At 41.3% G+C, this 24520-nt stretch overlaps 1 protein-coding gene across 1 annotated transcript in view; it reads right to left on the bottom strand.

Annotated features, from left to right (window-relative positions):
- The window catches only part of RIN3 (Ras and Rab interactor 3), a 100258-nt gene extending 77433 nt beyond the window's left edge, over nucleotides 1-22825 (bottom strand). The window contains exon 1 of the mRNA XM_072986590.2: nucleotides 22477-22825. Within this exon, the coding sequence (XP_072842691.2) occupies nucleotides 22477-22508 (32 nt within the window). The 5' untranslated portion in view covers nucleotides 22509-22825. The remainder of the gene's footprint in view (nucleotides 1-22476) is intronic.
- Between the last annotated feature and the right edge of the window lie 1695 nt (nucleotides 22826-24520).

Raw genomic sequence — 24520 nt, 5'->3', positions numbered from 1 at the left:
GAGATTAACCCATTTCAAAGGAAAATTTCTATTTATAGTGTTATTTAATTTTACAAGGCAATAATGACACCAAAGATGAATGTGAAAAAACTCTTCCCAGTCCATTAGTTCCATAACAGCAGATCAATTTGTAACAAGCAGCAGTTGAAGATTTCCACAATGTTGGAGAAAAGGTTATTATAAAATTGGCCACTGAATGTGTTGTTGAAAGCACAGGAGCAAGAATACCAAATCTGGCATACCAACCTCCTACATAAGTAACTAAGACCACAATATAAATCTTCTCTTTCTGATCTATATCATATATATGTATATCAGCATATGCCTCCTTTTTCCCCATTAGAGAACCAGAGCTAATCCTACCCACCATGATGTTATGTACAATCGAAGTTCAATTCTTAAAAAACCACTCTGGTTTATGAATGTGGGGTATTTTGTTTCTGTATCCACAATTCAAATTGCTGCACAATCTTGTGCCTGCATTGCCAGCAGGAAAGAAGGATGCCAAGCTTTACATAGCAAAAGGCAGCCTGAATGTTGACAGCACATATGGCGGCAGTCAATATATTCTATAGCAGTGATCCCCAACCTTGGGCCTCCAGATGTTCTTGGACTTCAACTCCCAGAAATCCTGGCCAGCAGAGGTGGTGGTGAAGGCTTCTGGGAGATTTAGTCCAAGAACATGTGGAGGCCCAAGGTTGGGGAACACTAGTCTATAGGATACCATCTTGTGCTTACTACCATTTACAAAGTGACACCAAGCAAGGGGAAATCCCAGAAGCTAATTTCTTTTTTTCATCAAACACAAAGGAATTGTCATGGCTGTTCTTCCTTTTTTAAAATATTTTCATTTTCATTTTTTAATAATATAACAAACATACAAACTCAAAAAAGACACTAAAATTTGAGACATATACTTCCATACACTCCTGAGATTCACGACAAGTTTGAAGTTTGGGTTTCAGACATCAAAATTATACAGTGTAAACGAGGGCCCCCCAGGAAAGTTTTCCCCAGGCATCCAGAGACACCAACATCACAGAGAAGCTTCTACTGATTCTCCTCTACAATCCAACCATGTTTGGTGAAGATCAGACTTCAGACATCCAAGTTCTGTACCCACAAAGTGAGTCTCTGTAGGAAAGTACCGTTTAGGAGCTGACTTTGGGGAAGCCAATCATCAAACTTGGAAGAATTATAGAGGAGAATTAGGGGAAGCTTCCCTGTCATTCTGTGTCTCTAGGTACAAGGGGTGTGTGTGTTTTCTAGTAGAACAAGCTGACAACTCAAAAGTCACTAAAAACTGATTGATTTGTATTCATCAGGGGCATTGATTTGTGCAAATATGAATGGATGGATTAGCTATTTTTGAACAAATTCAGTGGTTCATTTTTCAATTTGTGCCTAACTCTAGTTCCAATACTTTAGCCATACAATTCATGCCACCCCATGTCTTTCCAGAAAGACCTTGATTCTCTCTTTTTTCGGCATATACCCCTTCACTTTAATCAGGACATGTTCCAGAAATGAATTCCATATTTCCTTGAAATCATTATTTTTAAAAATACCTCTTCTGATTTTCATATCACAATTCTACAGAATACCCTCTTGTGCCATTCACAAAGTGACACCGAGCAAGGCTAAATCCCAGAAGCAGACTCCTTTTTTCAGAAACAAAGGAATTGTTCTGGCTGTTTTTCAACAAGTGTGAATGGATGCTGTTGGTTTGCAAGATCTGAGGAGAGTTCTTAATAATATGACATTTTGAAGGCCATTAACTCATACAGCACCAGAAGTTACTTGATGACACACAACATTTTGGAGAGTTTTTTAAAAAATAATTACCAGACAATTATACCGAACTAGTTGGGTGGAATAATTGAAATTCTGGCAGGCTATGGCACCAAAGCTCTGTAACATATCCTCACCCACAAAGCAAAATAAAAATAAAAATTCACAGTTTAAACAAGTGAGCGTCTGAAGATTTATACTCTATTCTTTCTTAAATGTCTTTTAAAATGTTTTTAGAACCAGACATGGAATCGTTTCTCCATCACCAGTGCCTCTTTGGCCAGGAAGGAGTTAAAAGTTCTACCCGAGAGTCAGCTAACTAGGTTCTGAATATCAGGACTGCCCCAGACTTGGAGCTGGTTTCCCCTTTGAAAACTTCTTTCAGAAGCCTGGTTTCAGAAATCCTGAAAGAATGTTTACTGAAAGCGCTCAGAGTTATGGAAAACACAACTGCTCTATGCTGTTGCAATGCAGAACTACTTTGAAAATTCCTAACAAAATTGCATGCTAACTCTCTGGAGATACATGGAAAAATGAAGCTCTAGTATTCCATAACTTTCTTGAAAGGATGACTGGGGTTTTTGTGTTTTTGTTCTGACTTTCAAATAAAACCTGTCTTCTTACTGTTTTTGTGATTTTTCATTACCTTCCAAACATCTCTCTTTCTGGTCACTTAACTGCAATGATGTATCTACTTTGGAAGGTTCTCCACATATGTTTTTCCCCTTTTGAAAGGGCTTTTTTGAGGATTAATCTTTTGCCCATGCTGAAATTCCTTCCAAATAAAAACAAACTTTCCAAATTAAAAAAAAAAAAACACAGCTGGGGCCAACCAATCTCTTTCAAAAGAAGTAAGCGTTGTCTTATCAATTATTTGACCTGTTTTAAATCTGGGGACATTTAAGGTTGGTTTTTTCTGCATGGGGGAGAACAGTTTTACTTTTAAAAAATAACTTGAAATTTGGCACAGAGCAGGAACAGACTGCCTGCTACATGTGTGCCAATCTGTTGATGATCTGAAGTCCAGCTTCAAAGTTAAATTTTTTTCTTTGGACTGCCCCATTTTTAGAATTGCCTTGTACAGTGGTGCCTCGCAAGACGGGCGCCCCATTTAATGATGAAACCGCATTACAACGAACTTTTTGCGATCGCAAAAGCGATCGCTTTACGATGGTTTCAATGGGGGAATTTCGCTTTGCGATGATCAGTTCCCTGCTTCGGGAACCGATTCTCGCAAAACGACGATTTTAAAACAGCTGATCAGCGGTTTCAAAATGGCCGCTGGGTAAAAAAAATGGCTTCCCGCTCTTTTCTGGGATGGGTTCTTCGCTGCAATGGCAGCGAAAATGGTTGCCCTATGGAGGATCTTCGCTGGATGGTGAGTTGCAAGCCCCTAGGAACGCCTTAATCAAGTTTTAATGCGTTTCTATGGGCTTTTTAATTTCGCATTACAACGCTGGAACGAATTAACGTCGTAATGCAAGGCACCACTGTAGAATGTTTATTTGCTGTGCTGCAGAATAACATCACTGCACTCTCGTGCAATAATACAATTTTTTAACTAAAATTTCCCAGTGGCTGTGGAATACTTGGAATAGTAGTCCACAACATAATCTATAAATGGATAGCTATAGATATACAGATACATAGTTATAGATATAAAAGGAATCAGTTTAAAGTGGGCTCCATGGCATCAACAGAACTATTCCTCTTTTGCAATACAATTAATCTGTATGTTTTACTTTGCTTTTAAAAGGTTCCTCTTTAGATGTAAACTGATCTTCTCCTGTGAAATGCTTTCTGTTCCATATTTTAAAAGAACTGCAAGGCTTTAAGACGGGGTACAGAAATACTGAGAAACATACTCTCTTGCTACACTTGTTCAAGGGAACAAATCACACCCAGATGCTGCAAGAGAAAGACAGTTCTACACACAACTGGTGTCCCCAGTGAATCTTCCCCTAACTCTGAATGTTCAAGCCTTGAGTCATATCAGTTAATCAAGCCAGTGGAAGCAAGGTTTGGCCAGTGCTCTTCTCTTCTCCACAAGCAGACTATCCAGAGGTCAAAAAGTATAAGAGCTTAATCAGCTATTTAATTTGACTGTAGAGCAAGCGCCACAGGTAGTTGCCGAGAGGACAGAAAAGGGTCTACTTTTATGCTCTCATATCTGCCAAGTCTCAGGTTCTATGCTGAGAAGCAAGTCATCTCTGTTTTACTCCATGCACATCTAATAGTTTATACATCTCTGCTGTGCTTTGAATAGAACATCAGGCTGATAGCTTGCTGTCTGATCAAACTGGAACTCTTCCCGCTGTCTGATCAAACTGGGGGGAAAAAAAGCTCTGCTGTTTTCTCTTATTTGTTTCTGGCTATCACAGTCCTAGAGAGAGAATGCCATGTCTACAGCCAACGGGATGAGGCAGCGATGTCGCTATACAGTGAACCCTCTACTTACGGAATTAATCCGTATTGAAATGGTGGCGGCAAGTCGAAAAGTCTGTAGGTCGAATCTCCATTGACCTACAATGCATTGAAAACCGATTAATCCCATAACCGACCGTTTTTGTTCTATTTTTGTTCCTTTTTTTTCTGGTCTGTAGGTCGATTCTCCGGCTGCAAGTCGAATCTAAATTTTACGGCCAGAGAAGTCTGAAACTCAAAAAGTCTGTAAGTCGAGCCGTCTGTAAGTCGAGGGTCCACTGTACAGCCTGACCTCTAAGCAGTAATGTACGTAGACCCATCTTCCCTAAATGGTGTTCTTTCAATTAAGCCCGTAGCCTACGGCAGTGTGGAGAAGGATAATTTTATGAAAGGAGTTGCATTACCAAGGATGGTTTACTCCTTGGCAATTATCCCACTTCCCCCACACAGTTAGGCTTTTTAAGAGCCTCACTGGCACTATTGGTAGGAAGCAGGAAAAAAAGCTTGCTTGCTTGCTTGCTTGCTTGCTTGCTTGCTTGCTTGCTTGCTTGCTTGCTTGCTTGCTTGCTTGCTTGCTTGCTTGCTTGCTTGCTTGCTTGCTGTATGTATGTATGTATGTATGTATGTATGTATGTATGTATGTATGTATGTATGTATGTATGTATGTATGTATGTATGTATGTATGTATTTATTTATTTATTTATTTATTTATTTATTTTATTTTATTTTATTTTATTTTATTTTATTTTATTTTATTTTATTTGTATCCCACCTATCTGGTCATTGCGACCACTCTAGGTGGCCACTCTTATCTTTCGCCACTCTAGGCGACCACTCTTCGGTCATTGATGGGCGCTAAAAGATTTTCAGCTGTTACTTAAAAATAGAAGAGTTTGAGGTCTGGGTAGGGATGTTGAGGCCTGTGGACAATATCTGGCCTGTGTGTGGCTAGAATTTCCTCATCCCTGCTGTAGTCTCTTTATTTACAAAGAGATAACAGAAAACGTGGAAGTAATAGTCTATTCACTTTTTCAGTACAAAGACAACCCACTTCCAGTTTCTAGACAATAAATGTAAGATCTAGAATGATTACCAAATTCTGTGTCATTTGTTGATATACATTTTGGGAATATCTATTTGATTTCAGCTGTTGAATTACCATATCAAGACAGGAATCCTATGCTATTAAATATTACTACTACTATGAATGACCACACAGTTTATCCTATATAATTTTAATCTGTGCATAGAAATGCTACAGACTATGGCTTAAATCAATATAAAGTTAGCAGCATGAACATTCCTGCTAGTTAAGTTGTACTGAGTTGCAGCCAAATGCACAACCCAGTTGTGTCTCAGATTCTGTAACTGGTTGCATGTGCGACAAGTTGTGCAACTAGACGCACAACCAGATGCACATGTATTTTGGATATCACCCTTTTGCTAACTGTGAAAAAGTACAACCCTGAGTGCAATGACATAATGCAATACAACTCCTTGTTGCTAGTACATTTTAGTTCCTATGTGATCATAGCAGCACTCTCTCACCACACCTCAGATCCTAATGTACCTGCTGGCCATACCCCTAGCATTTGCTTATTAATTCTTCATATGGACAGATTGCCATAAAATAGGTTAATCACTTTCTGTTACTGTAACCAGAACCTGGAAAAGGTAGCTTTGAGGACTACAACTCCCAGAATCCCCAACTCATCGAAGCCACTGTCCATGCTGGCTGTGGAATTTTGGAAACATCTGAAGTCCAAAACTGGTTTTTTTTTTCCTAAGCTCTACACCAACCTCAGAATCATAAAATAATGAAGTTGGAAGGAGCTTATAAGGCCATCAAATCCAACCCCCTGCTTGATGCACGAATACAAACCAAAGAAGGTCTGCCAGGTGGTTGTCTAAGTTTCCACTCAACTGTATCTGAGTGGAATCCAAACCTGCCTCAATGACCACCACCTTACTTTACTGACAGCCAATTTCCTGACTATCTCAGTCACAACCAATCATTTTGTACAGTATTTTACAGAGCAGCCTAATTTTAGCTACATAACCTGAGATATGGCTTAATTAATTGCATAGTAATTACATTAAAGCACAGTACTTTATTTGATGTGAGAAACAAGACAGCTCAGCTGGAAGCCAGAACAAATGACAGGGCAATTTGCCTTTAGGAGCTTGTGGTACCAATGCAATTATTCACATCACTGCCGTTACAGGTTTCCTTAGAAAGAAGATGCCAAGTAACACACTGGTTTGCGAACTTTAGAAAACTTGCCTGATCCAAGACCTGCTGCTTGGTGCAAGCTTTTATTTATTTATTTATTTATTTATTTATTTATTTATTTATTTATTTATTCATTCATTCATTCATTCATTCATTCATTCATTCATTTATACCCCTCCCCTCTAGACGATGTCTACTTGAGGCGGCTTACAAAATGGACAATATAAAATATAGATAATCATAAAATACAATTAAAATATTAATACAATTGGATTAAAAGTTAGCAGAGTAGAGTACGAAGGGAGAAAGAAAAAATAAAAAAAATTAGCTGACTGGAGGGAAGGCCTGCTTAAATAGCCAAGTTTTTAACTGTTTTTTAAAAACACCCAGCAAGGGTGCCAGCCGAATTTCTGCTGGAAGGGCATCCCACAGCCGAGGGGCCACCGCCGAGAAGGCCCGGTTTCTAGTTTTCTAGCTAGGAAGGAGGAGGGGCTTTTCATTCAGGGGTAGATTGGTAATGGCAAAGGGAGACAAAAGGATTAAAGCAGGTGTACTAGCTGAATGGGTCCCTTAAGCAGCCTTGCTCATGGAACGGTCTGCTGAAAATCCATGATTTCATCAGTGAAGAGAGGCTTTCCATTGATGCAAGTCTCAAGAGATATGGGGGAAAATACTTTTTTGGAACTAACACTCCCAATTCAGCATGGCTAATGACTCTGTATCTGCCTGCTTTTCAATTACTGCAGTGTGTGAGATGGAGGATCCTGTTGCAGTCATGTCCTACAGGAGGCGCTTTATTTTTCATGATGTGGAAACATACCTTGATCTGAAACAAGGTCATGACAAGGTCAATGAACCACAGAGAAAATTAGTATTTTGCAAGTAGGAGTGTGACACATATTCACAAAATGTCTCATTAGCGGCAATTTTATCAGTTTCACCTGATAAGACCGTCACTTCCACCAAGTATCAGGATCTCCCAGCTTCTGATGAAAATAAGATCTTGGTTTCATTTCCACCTTCTCTCTCTCTTCTTTTTTTATCATTGTTCTGCACAAGAAACAGCCAGCTTTTGTGCAGTTTCATTCCATTTTCAGTGTGAACCCCACATAAGCAAAATTCCATTATTTGTAGGATGTGTAGTGCTCCTGGCAAATCCTGAGCAGCCAGTGCAATGATCCTGCACAGGCAAATCCTATGCAGGAAAGATGTCATTCTTCACAGGAATTGTAAAAATTGTGCGAAGACTGCCATTTCATCCAGGAAAAAAAAAACATGAACACAAACATCAGAGAAATCCCAGAAAATGTATTCTGTGGGGGGGGAACCTTCAGCCAGATAAATCTTATTGTGTGTGGAGAAAAGAGGGTCCCATCGCCCACTTCATTTCTATCCAAGAGCAAGAGGTACACGTTTCATATTCCTCTTTTGAGGCAAAGTTTAGCAGCATCACTTTAAAGCCAGGCAATGGTGGGTGATGTCTGCAGTGACAGCCACCCTGAGATGTACATCTAAGGTGTCAAAAGGTGACGGCAGTCATGAGCCACTCTCATAAGAAAGAGAAGGACAGATTAACCTTCACTCAAAATACTGTACTGAATATTGGGCAGATGTCACCTAAGACAGGCTAGTTTGTGCCAACAGCATGTGTGTCAGTGCGAATTGGAGAGTAAAGACTGATCTAAGCTAGCAATCACACAGTCTGGGTGTAAAATAACAAACCTTTTAAAATTAGGTGGAGGAAGCTAGCAAGTATATAGGCTTCTACAGTGAACATAGTCCGATGAATCAGGCAGAAAGAGAGGGTGGTCCGTTATAACAGGAGCATCAATGGAAAGAGTTATTCTGCTTTAGTCCCACTGTTGGTAGAGGGGAACATTTAGGGGGAGAAATGGCTGCGGGGGGGGGGATCCAGGCCCCTATGTTGTGCACAGTAGTCCTGGTCCATTCTATGTCCACAAATGATCACTTTGGAGTAAGATATATATGTAACATGGCATGCACTGTTTAGCCAAGAATGCAAAGTCCTCTGTAGTGACCACATTGTATTTCAGTGGTTCCATATTTGTGGGGGGGGGGGATGACACCTAGAAATGGACAACAAAGCCCCATCTTCTTTGACACTGGCCATGTTGGCTTTGAATGGTGGTAGTTTGTAGCCCTGCAATATCTACAAACTCAAGCTACCTGTTCCAGGCACTATATCTAGTTCCTATTTGGCAACAGAGGTTGGAAAAACTGATTTTTTTAGACTCCATATCCCATTATATCTCAGCCTGATCCCTAGGAACTGTAGTCCAAAAGATTAATTTTTTCCAAGTTTGGATCATACACTTGAACAGCTATAGCTGCCTTATTCCAGCTCTTAATCGTTTATTTTTGTATTATTTAATCTGGCTGGAGCACTTCTCCAGGGCTTCAAGATAAAGTTGAAAAAGTTATTCCCCTCCCCCACACACACTTTCATCCAAAAAAGGGGTCACATTCCCAAACACTGTGTCAAGTATGACCATTGCTAGGCCAAGATCAAAGTGAGCCTAGCTGTCAACAGATATAACAGATCCCATGTCCATTCGTTTTTGTTGTTGTTTAGTCGTTAAGTCGTGTCCAACTGTTCGTGATGCCATGGATCAGAGCACACCAGGCCCTCCTGTCTTCTACTGCCTCCCAGAGTTGGATCAAATTTGTGTTGGTAGCTTTGATGACACTGTCCAACCATCCCGTCTTCTGTCGTCCCCTTCTCCTCTCGCCTTCACACTTTCCCAACATCAGCATCTTTTTCAGGGAGTCTTCTCTTCTCATGAGATGGCCAAAGTATTGGAGCCTCAACTTCAGGATCTCTCCTTCCAGTGAGCACTCAGGGTTGATTTCCTCCAAAATGGATAGGTCTGCTCTCTTTGCAGTCCAGGGGACTCTCAAGAGTCTCCTCCAGCACCACAATTCAAAAGCATCAATTCTTCAGCGGTCAGTGTTCTTTATGGTCCAGCTCTCACTTCCATACATCACTACAGGAAAAACCATAGCTTTGACTATGTGGACCTTTGTCGGCAAGGTGATGTCTCTGCTTTTTAAGATACTGTCTAGGTTTGTCATTGCTTTCCTCCTAAGAAGCAGGCGTCTTTTAATTTCGTGACTGCTGTCACCATCTGCGGTGATCATGGAGCCCAAGAAAGTAAAACCTGTCACTGCCTCCATATATTCCCCTTCTATTTCCCAGGAGGTGATGGGACCAGTGGCCATGATCTTAGTTTTTTTGATGTTGAGCTTAAGACCTTTTTTTCACTCTCCACTTTCGCCCTCAAGAGGTTCTTTAATTCCTCCTCACTTTCTACCATCAGAGTAGTATCATCTGCATATCTGAGGTTGTTGATATTTCTTCCGGCAATCTTCATTCCGGCTTGGGATTCCTCCAGTCCAGCCTTTCGCATTATGTATTCTGCATATAAGTTAAATAAGCAGGGAGACAATATACAGCCTTGTCGTACTTCTTTCCCAATTTTGAACCAGTCAGTTGTTCCATATCCAGTTCTAACTGTTGCTTCCTGTCCCACATATAGATTTCTCAGGAGATAGATAAGGTGGTGAGGCACTCCCATTTCTTTAAGGACTTGCCATAGTTTGTTGTGGTCCACACAGTCAAAGGCTTTTGAGTAGTCAATGAAGCAGAAGTAAATGTTATTCTGGAACTCTCTGGCTTTCTTCATAATCCAGCGCATGTTAGCAATTTGGCCTCTAGTTCCTCTGCCCCTTCGAAATCCAGCTTGTACTTCTGGGAGTTCTCAGTCCACATACTGGTGAAGCCTGCCTTGTAGGATTTTGAGCATAACCTTGCTAGCGTGCCAGGCTTAATAATAGTTCCATATTGTGGGGCTGTTTCTGGAATCCTATTAATTTCAAAAGGAGCAATATACGCTCTCTTTTCAAAGGCACTGCAACCAGCTGCTTCCAGGGTTTTTTTGTGGTTGAAAAAGTTTATCTCCTTTTTACAGCTCCCTACATTTTCTGCAATGTTTCTCCAACATTTCGATACCTGAGGCAAAAGCAGAACTCTAACTATTTCAAAATACTGTGTAAACATTACTCACCAGCTGTATCTCTCTGGAATACTGCCTGAGTATTATTCCCTTATGATAGTGAGTGATCAGCACTTCATTAAACAGTCATAAAGAATGTTTTGGAAAGGGCAGGCAGCAGAAGACAATTTATGAAAGCATGTGTTTGAAAAAGCCTAATGGGGGTCCTGTTCAAATAGGGTGGAAAAGGTAAATGCATAGGTCTAATTTGGTCTCCTAACAGAGGAGATAATATGTCCCATTGGAGTCGTGCTAGCAGTAAATTGAAATTCACTTGCATAGTTCTATAAACTACCATGACCACATCTTGGTACATGAGCCGTTTCCAGGCAAACTTTCCTCCATGGCCTGAACCCAACTAATTTCCCATCTGTTAAATAAATGCAATGCCGTGAGCAGTTTCTGCTTTCCTTTAGAGAAGGCTTCTGTAGAGTCATCTCCAAAGAATGTGTCCCTTGCACTCAAGGAAAACAGAAACTGTTCACCACATTGCGTTTATTGGACAGATGGGATATTGTCTGGATTTATTGCCAGCTGATGGAGAGTGAGGTGGGGCCTGTTCCCAGAGTGAGCCAAATGGGTGTGGTGTAAGATGCTTCAAAGGGTCTTAAGACAGTGCAAGATTTAGAAACCAGCATTTTGCTGAGCCAGCATCTCTAATGGGACTGATTCCCAGTTTTCTGATACTGGCCAGTGGTGCAGAACAATCTCTGTTTTTTCTTTATCTTGTAATTTGGTGAGGTGATGTATGAAATACATTTTGCAGAATGCCTTTTTCAACATTTTGTGAATGAGAGTGCCCATCTCAGCTTTATCTTACTTAGACTATTCATAAGAATATAAGAACAGGCTGAATCTAACCCAAGATTCTGTCCATACAGTGTTTAACTACTTAGGAAACTGACACAGGAAAAAGCAACCTTCTCTCTCTCTCTCTCTCTCTCTCTCTCTCTCTCTCTCTGTATGTATGTATGTATGTATGTATGTGTATATATATATATCTGTCCCATACTCTCTGGTGGTTTACAACATAATTATATAAACAATACTTTTCTCCCCAATGAGCTGGGCACTCATTTTACCAACCCTGGAAGAATGGAAGGCTGAATCAACCTTGAGCTAGCTATCTGAATCCATTGGGATTGAACTCAGATCGTGAGAAGAGACTTTATTGCAGTACTGCAGTTTAACCACTGTGATACAGGACATCTTAGCCTAGTATTGTTAACTGACTAGCAGCAGCTCTCTAGTGTTTCACTCAGGATTTTTTCTTAGCACTATTTAGAGATCTCTGATACTCCTTGATACCACAGGAGTACTCTCATCCAGGTAACAACAATTCCATCCATGGTACAGGAGTTAAGGATTTATTTATTTAAAATATATTTATTTATTTATTTATTTATTTATTTATTTATTTATTTATTTATTTATTTATTTGATTTTTACCCCGCCCCTCTAGACCATGTCTACTTGTTTTTCTCCTTAAAAAGGACCCAAGGCAGTGTACATCATCAAAAGACAATATTTAAAGCTAAAAATAATACGTATACAAATACTAAAAGACTCAAACAAATGCCACTCTAAAGAATGGTAAACAAAAGCAACACCAAAAAACACATTAGAGGCAATAAAGCACAACAATCGATCTGAAAATCCTACTTAAGCAGACTATTACTGATGGAAAGCTTGCCTGAAAAGACAGGTCTTCACCTGCTTGCGGAAGGACGTCAAAGATGGGGCCTGCCTGATCTCCCGTGAGAGGGAGTTCCAAAGCCTGGGAGAAGCAGCAGAGAAGGCGGCCTCCTATGTCCCCACCACAGCCATCTGTGAAAGTGGTGGGGCTGCGAGAAAGACCTCTCCTGATGATCTTAAGACCCAAGCAGGTTCCTAATGGGAGAGACAGTCCTTGAGACAGCTTGAACTCAAAACATTTAGGGCTTTATAGGTTAAATCCTGCACTCTGAATTGTGCCCAGAAACCCCATCCAGTACAGGCTGCATCCCTATTCCTTGATCTGTCTTCTGTCTTCTCTGGATTAAGTTTTGGTTTATTCATTTTTATTTATTTTATTTATTTATTTATTTGATTTATACCCCGCCTATCTGGGCGACTCGTCCACTCTAGGCGGCTTACAATATAAGATAAAACAATAAAATGCAGAAGAATACATAATCGTTCAATAACAATTGTAATAAAATATAGGGATAATAAAATAACAGAAAATAAGAAAAGAGATCAGGTATTGACTGGAGGGAAGGCCTGGATGTATAACCATGTTTTTAAATTTGGTTTTAAAGATTCCCAGCATAGGGGCTGCGCGAATCTCCAGAGGGAGGTTGTTCCATAGGTGAGGAGCCACTGCCGAGAAGGCTCGGTTTCGTGTTTTCTCCTTCCGGGCCTCTCTCGGCGTCAGGCTCCTCAGCCTCACCTCCTGACTCACACGGGTAATCCGGGTAGACCTTGGAGGGAGCAGGCGTTCCACCAAATATTGAGGTCCTAAACCAATAATCCAATCTGTTACTGATACCAGAAACTGATTTAGAACTGAAACAGCTTTCTTTGATTCAGAGGACAAGGAGAGGTAGAGCTGGATCTCATCCACATATTGGTGACACCAAACCCCAAAACTCCAGACAACGTTTTCCATGTTTCATGTAGATGTTAAGCAGCAAAGGAGACAAAGCAGAACTCTGAGGGACCCCATAGGCCAGCGACCAGGGTTTTGATCTCTCAGCACCACCCTCTGAGTTCTCTCCTCCAGGAAGAACTAGAGATACCGGAAAACAGTGCCTCTAAGTCCCATCCCAGGCCTGAACCTGTTTAGTTCCCAAATCAAATGAGGCCAAGTGTTTTCAGGATGTCACAACGCTCATGAATACACCTGCACCCTCTTTACGTCTTCCTCAAACTGGCCACAGGGCAGAGGAAATAAGTGCATATAAAAATTATCAACAATGGATTTGTCCAGCTACCTCCAGTTCTCTTTAAATTTAGTCATTAGTCATTTGGAACTTAAGACAATCGGCTTGCAATTCTTTCAGAAGCCGGACAAAGGAAATGTGTTTGCAGTTGTGGTAACAGTGCATGGGAGGGAAGTCTGTAGCAATACACCTCAAGTTCAACTGTGCTCTTAGCCCGACCACAGCATCTTGCTTTTACTGCTTTGCAGAAAGAAGACAGCCACAGTTTTTCTTAGTAGAAATAAACAAGTCAATTCTGCTGTTTCTGAAAAACTAAGGGCAGGTTAGAACTGGCCCTATTTTAAGGCACAGGGAGGCAAGTGAGACTTTTCCTGGTCCCTTGGCCATTATTATCTCTTGGAAAAAGCCAGTTCTGCATCCACTCCCACCAACTCCAGACACCATAGCTAATAGTCAGAAATTTGGGGAGATGTTGTCCAAAACAACTGGATGAAACTAGATTGGGGAAGGGTGATTTAGGGCAGGAACCATGTTTATTGTTGCATTCATTGTTCAAGTAACTGGGAGTCGGAAATCATTGCCAACCTAATACATATCATTCTGAGATCTTCCAGAAGATATAAATGTATCTTATACCCATCCTTAGATTATTCCATGATTACGTTCCTAATCACCATAATATCGAAAATCTACAGTAACAGAAAAGCATGTATTTATTATTATTCATATACACTTATTACTGTATTTCAAGCCTGGAAAAACAGAAAAAATATTTGCTCAGCTGGGAACTACAGCTGAGAAGGCAGGGACATTAAGAGAAAATATATCAGAGGGATGTATCCAGAGATATATGCTCAACCAATCACATTCAACTCCTTTCTACCTTCCAATTACAAAACAAAGCATGCTAAAAGAAAGACGTACTTAGGAATTTTTAGGTATTTTAAAGTATTAATTGTGTTCACAAAGACTGGTAATGCCAGTACTGGGAGGACACAAGCCCTGTTGAGGACCCTCTTTTGCAGGGTCCTTCATTTTCTAGAGAACTTTGCCTTTTCAAACATGGTGTTTTTCATAAGAGGGGGGAAATAGAAAGATAAGCAGCTAGATGCTTCCCTACTTACAGGCAATCATGGAGTGCTAAGTTCAGAAGTATACATGCTTATCATGGCAGTTCCTCAACACACACACACACACACACACACACACACACCACACACACACACACACACACACACACACACACACACACACACACACACACACACACACACACACACACACACACACACACACACACACACACAAATAAGGACTAGTTTTTTTCTTCAGGCTAATACTTCTTAATTACCTGTTCAAGACCAAACCACTCCAAAAGATTTTGTATTAGAACAGAGATGGTTTATTTCCCCGAGCACAGAATTCTTTTTATCTGACAGCTATGCTGAGTACTGGAGTTAATCTAGAGAGAACCAGGGAGTCTGAGTGGTGGAGTGGGGTTCTTGATGATGCCGTCATTCCTGAAGGTCCTAGGGTTTCAATCTTGCAAACCCTGGCTCCATCACATTGCTGCTTAGAGGGTGTGAAGGAGCTGAAGGCAGTGTGCCGTCCTCTGGTGGGAAAGAAGATGTAGAGGAATGAGGATGTGTGGAAGGGGTGTTAATAGAGTTGGATCAAACTGAGATAGTGACTGAAAAAGCTGTGGAGGTGTGTCTTGTGGAAGAAGGAGGGGAGGAGTTAGATTTAATTATGTGGGAGGAGATAAAAGAGGGGGAAAGCGTGCGCAACTTTAGAACTTGGACTGATCTTAACCCGGACAGACCTAGGCACCGAGGGGTACAAACGGACCCCATTCTCGGACAAAGCCAAGGGACTGATGCGACACCGGGATTCCCCAACCTAATAACAGGAGGTGGACTGCTCCCAGATCCATTAACTACAGGGGCTAGATGCAGAGGTATTGAGCCTCTAGAACGGAAGGTATCGGTTTTCCCCCTGAATTACCCTGGAGGCGGGCGGCGGGTGATTCGTCCTGGCCCGGAGTTTCAGAAGAAGCCTTTGGAGGGCGATTGGGCCCGCCACCCATGCTGCGGCACGGTGTGCACAGTGAGGAGCGCGCCCATAAGGCAGATGACGGACCGTGAGAAGTTTGGGCCGGCTCCCTATTAGGGGATCCGGATGTTCCACCTATTGTTCGTCCTAAGAGATATAATCTGTTGGCGGATCACCTGTTGCAAGATCCTTTTGATTCACGCGAGTTGCGAACTGTTTGTAATAAAAATAATGTTAATGAAAATCTAGACGAGCCTCCTTGTCTTTTTCCCGCCTTCACCACCAGCGCTCCCCCCGCCGGAGAAGGACTTTCTTACAGAGGGTATTTAAAATGAGGCCAGGCCTATGTAGTTTTGTACATGCTTCTACATATGGACAGGACCACATTCTAGCGAACATGGACAGCGCAGTGGTAAGGCCTCTTATCACAATCCCACATGATGCACACATTCATTGTATTTCAGTGTGTAGGGCCTTCAAGCTTCTAGCCAACATCCTCTTGTAAAGGTTCCCCTTGACATTTAGTCCTCATCCCCGTTTCCAAGCCATTGAGCCAGCATTTGTCCAAATACAGTTTGGGCACGTCGTCACATGGCCAGCGCAACCAGACACAGAACGCTGTTACCTTCCCACCGAGGTAGTACCTATTTATCTACTCACATTTTTACATGCTTTAGAAGTGCTAGGTTGGCAGGACAAGTGACGGGAGCTCACTCCGTCACATGGATTCGATCTTACGACTGCTGGTCTTCTGACCTTGCAGCACAGAGGCTTTTGTGGTTTAACCCGCAGCGCCACCACGTCCCTGACATCCTCTTGTACAGCTAGTCAAATAAATCTATACCACTGGCCGGGGCTGGTAAGAACTGAGGTTGGACAACCCTGTTGGTCAGAAATTCCCTGTCCCTGCTGTTTGTCCTTTGGACTGTCTGAAGGTCATCATACATACATCTGCCTACTTTGTTTTCACATGAGTTCATTATTAGTTTATTATCGTTTTTCTATGTTAAAAACTGCTTAAAATCTGTATATAAATATGTACTTTCCCAAAGTATGCAAACTATCCCTGCAATTTATCTAAGTGTATTTTTTTTAAAAAAACATATATGTTCCTAAATTAATGGCATTTTAAAAGTATATTGGCAAGCTCTTTGAACCAATAACTTAAATTTCTGAGAAATCCAATGATAATTATGTCCTGAACCATGTATCACTTGAGTAGGTGTAGATTAAATCTCACCAGAATATGTGAAGAACTGGTTACTCAAGGATCCAAAATTATTATGTTTTGAGGCAATGTGATAAACAGTATCAAAATTTGGTTTGGTTAAATATAATCGTCCATTTTGGAAACCAAACAGGATATATAGGAAAGTTACATTTCCTGTATCTGCATAAAAGTATGAATTAGAATTTTGTGCAACTCAAAAGCTTGCACATTTTCATCCACAAAACTAAATTCCGTTTGGCTGAAGACTTATGGGAATTCAACAGCAGATCGTAACACGGAGGGGAAAGCTTATCAGATCCACATTTTTACCTGTTTTACTTAATTTATGTACCTCAGCACAACACATGTCATCTCGAGTATTTTGCGCCTCTTGTTTCTTTAGAACTGCTAGGTTGTTCCAAACCTTTCCCTATTGCTTTCAAACTAGTTGTTATCTTAGCAGGACAGCAGTGAAGATCAAAGAGGGAAGTTGTTAACTGCTAAAGGCTAAGATGCTGGTACTAAAAGCTTCTTGGAAGTAATGCCTGGACCAACAGAAATACTTGTGAGCTGGCTAATAACTAGCCAGTTGGAGACTGAAGGTCCAATCAGATCATATTGTTAGCACATCAATAGAGATGGGCGTCTTTGATTATTTTGTTTGGTTTGCATTTTTAAGCAAAATAACTCATTTCACACTTCCCAGCCTAACCTGCAAATCAGCATATGATTATCCTTTGGTTTTCCCATGATTCCAAATTCTTGTCAAGAAATGCAATTTTGTTTTTGGGGGGGGCGTATTGAAATGCATTCTTGAGAGTCAAATGAGGACATCAATACTGCAGATTTTCTATACAGTTTTTTAAAAATCACACATATATAGAAAGACTTCTCAACTAATATACAGACTAGTCTGAGAAAAGACTAGTCCATCCATCTCAACTGAGATGGCTGCTATCTCTATTATATAATTCATGGGCTCCAGATAGGCTAAGCACAGAAGTGTGAGAATATTCAATTGTTCATTCTTCAGAGTAGTTTGGACAAACTATCAGACAAACATAGTTGGCAGAATTCATGAAGTGAGCTTTCTTTCTGTCAACATTAATATCTCCACAATGCATGTATTGTCTAGAGCAGTGGTTCTTAACCTTTTTGAAAGAAACGCCCCCTTGAGCCATTGAGGAAGTTATCATCGCCCCCCCTCCCCGCGGTGATGATTTATTTATTTATTTATTTATTTATTTATTTATTTATTTATTTATTTATTTATTTATTTATTTATTTATTTAAGACACTTAAATCCAATGACCCCTGAAAACAAAATTAAATTCCAAGAAAATGAAATGCCCCCCAAAAAGTAACATTTAATAATTTAGTTGCAAGTGAATTTTAAGACGCAAAAAGAAATATTAAAAGGGCATAAAAACAAATGCAGGAACTAAAAATTTCAAGACAAAAAGTCTGAAACTAAATTAAAATTGGAGGAAAATATATATTCATGCACACTGTAAAAAGGCTGCAGCCATCTTCACAGGTTTGGCTTGCTCCAGTGCCCCCCTACCGCCCCCCTTCTGCTCCAGTGCCCCCACGCCGCCCCTTTTCATTCTACCGCCCCCCTGAAAAATGAAATCGCCCCCTGGGGGGCATTATCGCCCACGTTAAGAACCACTGGTCTAGAGCAGTGGTTCTTAACCTTGGGTTACTCAGGTGTTTTTGAACTGTAACTCCCAGAAACCCCAGCCAGCACAGCTGGTGGTGAAGGCTTCTGGGAGTTGCAGTCCAAAAACACCTGAGTAACTCAAGGTTAAGAACCAGTGGTCTAGAGGAGGGAAAGAAACCTTATCAGCTGAGAGCGAAACTTTTGATTTGCTAACACGTGGTTCTTTTCCACTAAGCCATGTTATGTCAAGCCAAAAAGGAAATCATAAATTGTCTTTCAGAACCTGCCAACAAGAACAACAACAAACCTGGCACATGTCCTAAAAATGTGGAATGTGGACTTAATCTGAAATAATGGGAAAAAAATCAATATGATAAGTTTAGGATTTGAAACAATGGCCCGGAGCACCAGCAAAAAGACATTTTGGACATGGTTGAAATTACTCAAACAATTTTAAATTTCCTGTTCATTTAAAATTAAAAAGATACTTCTGATTCCATTTTAAAAAAAAAAAAAAAAAAACACCAGTTTTTAGGCATCTGTCTCGGACTGTTTTGAACTGCCACCATCTCTGTTAACCATACCTTTTCTCCATCTGTATAGTCATCCCACTGTCATCATTAATCACATTTTCCAAAATCTTCAAGACCAGTGGGCAGAGATGAGCTACTAGAACAAATGAGATGATGAAGCCCACAATGCCTCATGCCGCCTACCTCTCTCACCAAAATTATTGGCTCTACCCAGCGATCATGTGTAACATTGCTCATATATGTCCCTTCGGGATGTGTGGGTGGGTGTGAGAGAGAAAGAAGGCAGGGAAGGACAGAAAGGAAGGAGGATGGATAGTGACCCACTCTCTTTCACTGCTAATAAAAATATATTTATAGTAAATAACTGTGTAAGTATATTTTAGAGTCAGTAACCATGCCAATTTTACTTCATAACTGAGTAAATATGATTAGGATGGTGCTACATATAATAGAAAATATTATCCCTTTTCTTTAAAATTGGAGGACAACCATATGAGCTGTGTTGGTAGTATTCCTATACAGTGGACCCTCTACTTACAGAATTAATCCGTATTGGAACGGTGGCTGCAGGTCGAAAAGTCTGTAGGTCAAGGCTCCATTGACCTACAATGCATTGAAAACCAATTAATCCGTAACTAGCCGTTTTTGTTCCATTTTGGTTTTTTTTTCTGGGCTGTAGGTCGATTCTCTGGCTGCAAGTCAAACCTAAATTTTGCGGCCAGAGAAGTCTGTAACTCGAAAAGTCTGTAAATGGAGCCGTCTGTAAGTCGAGGATCCACTGTAGTTATTGCATATGAAGGAGAAAAACAGATGCCATAAATGTTTTTGGATTTACTGGACATTAACATATCACTGAAATTTCCAAGGGGGTAGATGTGTTAGTCTATTACTACAAAAAGGACGAAAGTCTGACAGCACCTTAAAAACAATTAAATGTTATTCCGGGCAAGCTTTTACAGATGCACATAAAGAAGTCGGTCTAAAGTCCCCAAAAGCTTATACCAAGTGAACCTTCAAAGTGCCACCAAGAGCTTGTATCGTTTGTAATAGACGAAGGTGCATTTATTGTTCACAGTTATGTCCTGAAATTTTCTGTCATTTTTACTCAGGTTTGTCCCTTCTGCCTGAAATGGCATTCTTGTTGGTGGTGTTTGCTGCATATGTTGTGTTTTGAATGGTCCAAAAAACAAAGAAACAAAGCAAAGTCCAAAACCAGGAAGGGCAACGATCTAATTGTCTACATATTTATGCCCATTCCTTCTCTCTCAATAGTGGCCTTAAGCTTCGCTGAGATATCTGGATGTTTCCTGCATAGGAAATAGCATCCTGGGGTGTGTAAGACAGATAAGGGATCCTTGTAATGCCTGGCATGCAATGCTTTTTCCAAATCGTTAGTTAAGGTTGTGGAGAATTATGTCATTTTCCTGTGATTGTTTTTAGTAGGAAACAGGAACACCTTTCAATTTGGGGGTGGGGGAGAGGAAGTAGGGATTGATTAGGTTGAGCCTGGGCTAACCTCTTCCCCAAGCCCTCTATTTTCAAAAGCAATTTCTTTTTAAACAATTAAGTTTTCCAGTAGAGTGCTGAGGATCCTGCCTCAATCCATCCAAATAAGATGTAAATGAATATTTTCAAATTGTGTATCACTTCACGGAAGTCGAATTATGTCCTGACCACATATTATGAGTCAATGTCCCTAAAACCAAAAGTGTGTATACTTGATTCCCACACAGCTGCCATGTAGTAGGTCACAGGTTGTTCAGATTCCAAACACATCTCTGTGCAACAACAAGTTTGGCGCCACCAACTCTGTCATCCTCCTTCTTCCAAAATCTCCAGCAACAGACACCATTGCATTGGCTAGTAAATGTAGCCGCAGTTCACTAGTTCCTACCCGAAGTTATATGGCAGGATCAGGCAAAATGCAGCCCCTCCTGATGGTGCTGCTGAGGTACCCACTCCCAGCACTCTTCTTCACTGGCTCTGTTAGCTAAGACTGATGGGAACTGCAGTCCAACAGCACTGAGACAGCTGCATTTTGCCCACCGCTGCTCTACAGAGGCACCAGTAGAGCCGGGTGCTGATTTTGACACCAGATATGAATCTCTCTTTCCCTACATTCGTGAAGAATGAAATCATACAGTTGATAATCTTCCAGAGATATTGGAAGTCTTGGATCCCTGCCTTTTAAAGCATTATTTACACAGTAGTCTCCTGTGGCGCTGGCTTGGTAAGAACAGCACTATATGTGGAAAATATTTCAAGCAAAGGTCCTTCCTTTGGGACGTTGTTATAACCAACACAGAAAACAAGCTGTGCAACGCCTCACGGCAGGACAGCCGTGTGCCATCAGGGCAACTCTTCCTGAAATGAAACACAGCTGGACCTGCTCCTTAGAAACCCCAGCAGCAACAACACCCAGAGACATCAAAAAATACACAGAAGCCGGAAGGTTACACAGGATTTTAGAAACATTCACAATGAATTATCCGGCCCTGTGAAACCTTGGCCTTCAAATGTGTTCTGTCTACATTCACCGACGTGTGCGGAAAGAGAGAACAATGCCCATGTGGACTGAGTTAATCTGGGACTTGTGAAATTAAATGTTCCCATCTCTGTGAGCATGTTTGCAACATAACGTGTTGCCCATTTCCTTCCCTCGGAAGTGGCACATAATATTTATTTATTTAATACATGCTCATGAACTATCTTGTGGAGCAGGAGAGGAAACTCATAGACACTTGCATTGAATTGCTCTGGGGACTGGGATGTTATATGTGGGGCTGGTGCTTTTATTAATGGTTGCTAACCAATAGGCATTCTACCGACTGTCTTTTGTCCCATTCAAGCTCAGCCATTTCAAAAATAAAATAAAACGTGCAGACTCTTTTCAAGAGCTGATCCTACCTGATTCAAGAAGTGAGGATTACCTATTTACACAGTATCTGCCTTCATCTTGGCATCATAAAACTGGATACACACACTTCCTGCGTGTTCACCTCTGTGCTATTTTGAACCACTTTTAGCATCACTGTTTTTTTTTAATTGTTTCCCCCCCTTTTGAACGACTCTCACGTTTTGAACTGCAGCCTGCCCTGCAAAAATGCAACAGGTGAAGCTAACCTGATATCATGGAAGCTGACGGGGGGGAGGGGTAGCCCGATGGGGGGGGGGGGGACGGCCGGTTTAGTCTGCAAGTTGTGAGCTGTGGTCGAAGCCTCAAGACTGGAAAGCCCAAAAGGCGTCTTTCCTCCCAGGATTCACAGCCAGGTCTTGCTACGATTGCAGATTTACACAATACCAGCAAGGAAAGGGCGCTTTCCCTTCTGCAAATTTTTCTTCCCCGTCTTCTTTTTGGAGTCCCCCCCCCCTTACAAAGCTCCTAAACTTTTATGAGCGTCTACTAAAAGCAACATTATAAATTATCATCCGCAAGATAGCCTGTAATCGGAGATAGGAGACAGAAGGCGTTCTTTCCCAAACAGAGAGAGAGAAAGAGAGAGAGAGAGAGGAGGGGTGGGTGAAAAGACTTTCACTTGCGAGGAAAATAAAAAGAAAGTTTCAGGACTCACCCGACTGCCTGGTCTCGCACCGATGTTTTCATCCTCACCGCAAGAATCTGGTGGGGCTTCTTCCCTCAGAATGCTTTGAGATTTCTTTTCTGAAGCAAGTTATACCTTGGCATTTCCTGAGAAAACGTTCACGCCCTCCTGCCCCCCTCTTAAATAAATATATATGTATTTAGGCAGATGATGGATTTAACACAACGGAAAGCTGGGCTACGTCTTCTTTGTCTTCTTTTTTTCCACAGTAGTTCCAAAAAAACTGGAGGCACCAAAATAAGAAACAACTTCCAAGCCTCTGTACTTTTTAGCTTCTTTCTTTCTACTTCCTGTATTTATGTGAACTGGGGCCTTCAGGAAGAGGCAGTCCTTGGTGGTCAAGGGTGGTGTTTTTAATTTCTTTCCTTTTTTTTTAATAAGCCCATTTTTAGGCATGAACTTTAGCTCGAATAGTTAGAAAGTGGGAGGAGCCCATGACTATTAGTCACTGGCTCTATACCTGTTTTTTCTTCCATACCAATGGAAGGACTTAAATCATCAGGGTTACAGGTACTGTACATCCTGGAGGTGACACGAGTACAGTGAATGCTGGAAAGGTTTTACACAGCCATGTCTATCTGCAGATTCCTGAGGCATGCATATTTGTGCATGTTAGTAACTAAAATCAGATGGAGTCTGGAAACCTTCGCTCTGTTTACACAAGTCCTGCAAGATCAGAGCCTTTACATGCAGGGGGTACACAACTTCCTGATGTTCATATACTGTATCCTGAAATCAGTGGTGGCTGATCATTAGGGCAAATATGGGAATGTCTCACCTCAAGCTATCCAGAGTGCTCCCCAATGCTGTGCCCTGACAACAGTCAGAGGGGTTGAGGCTTATCCGGATTCTGCTCAGCAGTGATTCTCAGTGTTGGGTAGCCCAAGTGTTCTTGGACTGCAATTCCCAGAAACCCCAACCAGCACCGCTGGTGGTGAAGGCTTCTGGGAATTGCAGTCCAAGAACACCTGTGTTAACCAATATTGAGAACCAGTGGCATATGGGAATTCTTGCTTGCCTGTCTTTCTTTGTGTGGCTTTGCCTGCATTCTTCTATGCATGTGTGAATGCCTGTGTGTATGTGTTTACACCCATTGTAGCCTGTGGTTTAGCTTGTCTGTAGTCTTCACACTATGCACCTTTGGCTGCTGCCTTCTCCACCACTGATCCAAGTGGGCACCAGGCACCACTACCTAGAATTGCTACTGTATGAACAAATGTGCCACTCAAGGCTGGCTCTGCCATTTGCACACCCATTTTAGGCAGCAGATCGGGGCCATCACAAAAGGATAGAAATTTGTTAATTATAATTGCAATTTTACTGCCAGGGAGAGAAAGAGGTGCTTGTGTGATTTTCTTCCTCATACATAGTGCCTGAGGCTTTGTTGCCCTGTTGGCTAAGCTGAGTCACAAAATGCACAGGTCATATGAGGCTGGCATACATAGGAATAATGAGAAGGAGCACCTGGGTCTGATCAGGAAACGATCATATTAATTTTGCAGAGTATGTGTGTTCAGAGCAGGTGGACTGACACCCTCCATTAGCAAACCCGTCTTTTTGAAGGAGAAAGGCAGGATAAAATTTGAAATATAAAAGTATTTCAAATAAATAAAAATACTGGTGGATATCTTTACAGCTCTCCAGCAGCAGATTTTGGCACTTTCTAAATGTTGGCACCAAAGCCTATGGCTTTGCTTAAACATAGAGTGGAAGGGCAAATGCCTAACTGTTCCCTATTCCTATAGGCTCCCCATCATGTGATGTTCTCACAGTGGTTGAGAGACTGGTTGTCAAACAAGAAGCTTGTTAAGAGTGTTCACTCTCGCTCTTGCTCTCTGTGTGTGTGTGTCTGAGAGAGAGAAAAGTGCTGTCAAGTCAATTCCCACTTATTGCAAAACTAACAGGGTTTTCAAGGTGTGTGAGATGTTTAAGGGGTGGTGTTAAGACTCACCAATAGGTTTCCATGATAGAGCAGGGATTTAAACCCAGCTTGCCTAAATCGTAGCCCAACACT

The sequence above is a fragment of the Pogona vitticeps genome, chromosome 1 (assembly GCF_051106095.1).
Source record: "Pogona vitticeps strain Pit_001003342236 chromosome 1, PviZW2.1, whole genome shotgun sequence".
NCBI lineage: Eukaryota > Metazoa > Chordata > Lepidosauria > Squamata > Agamidae > Pogona > Pogona vitticeps.
Note: the sequence above shows the minus strand (reverse complement) of the source record. Positions and strands in the feature narration are given on the sequence as shown.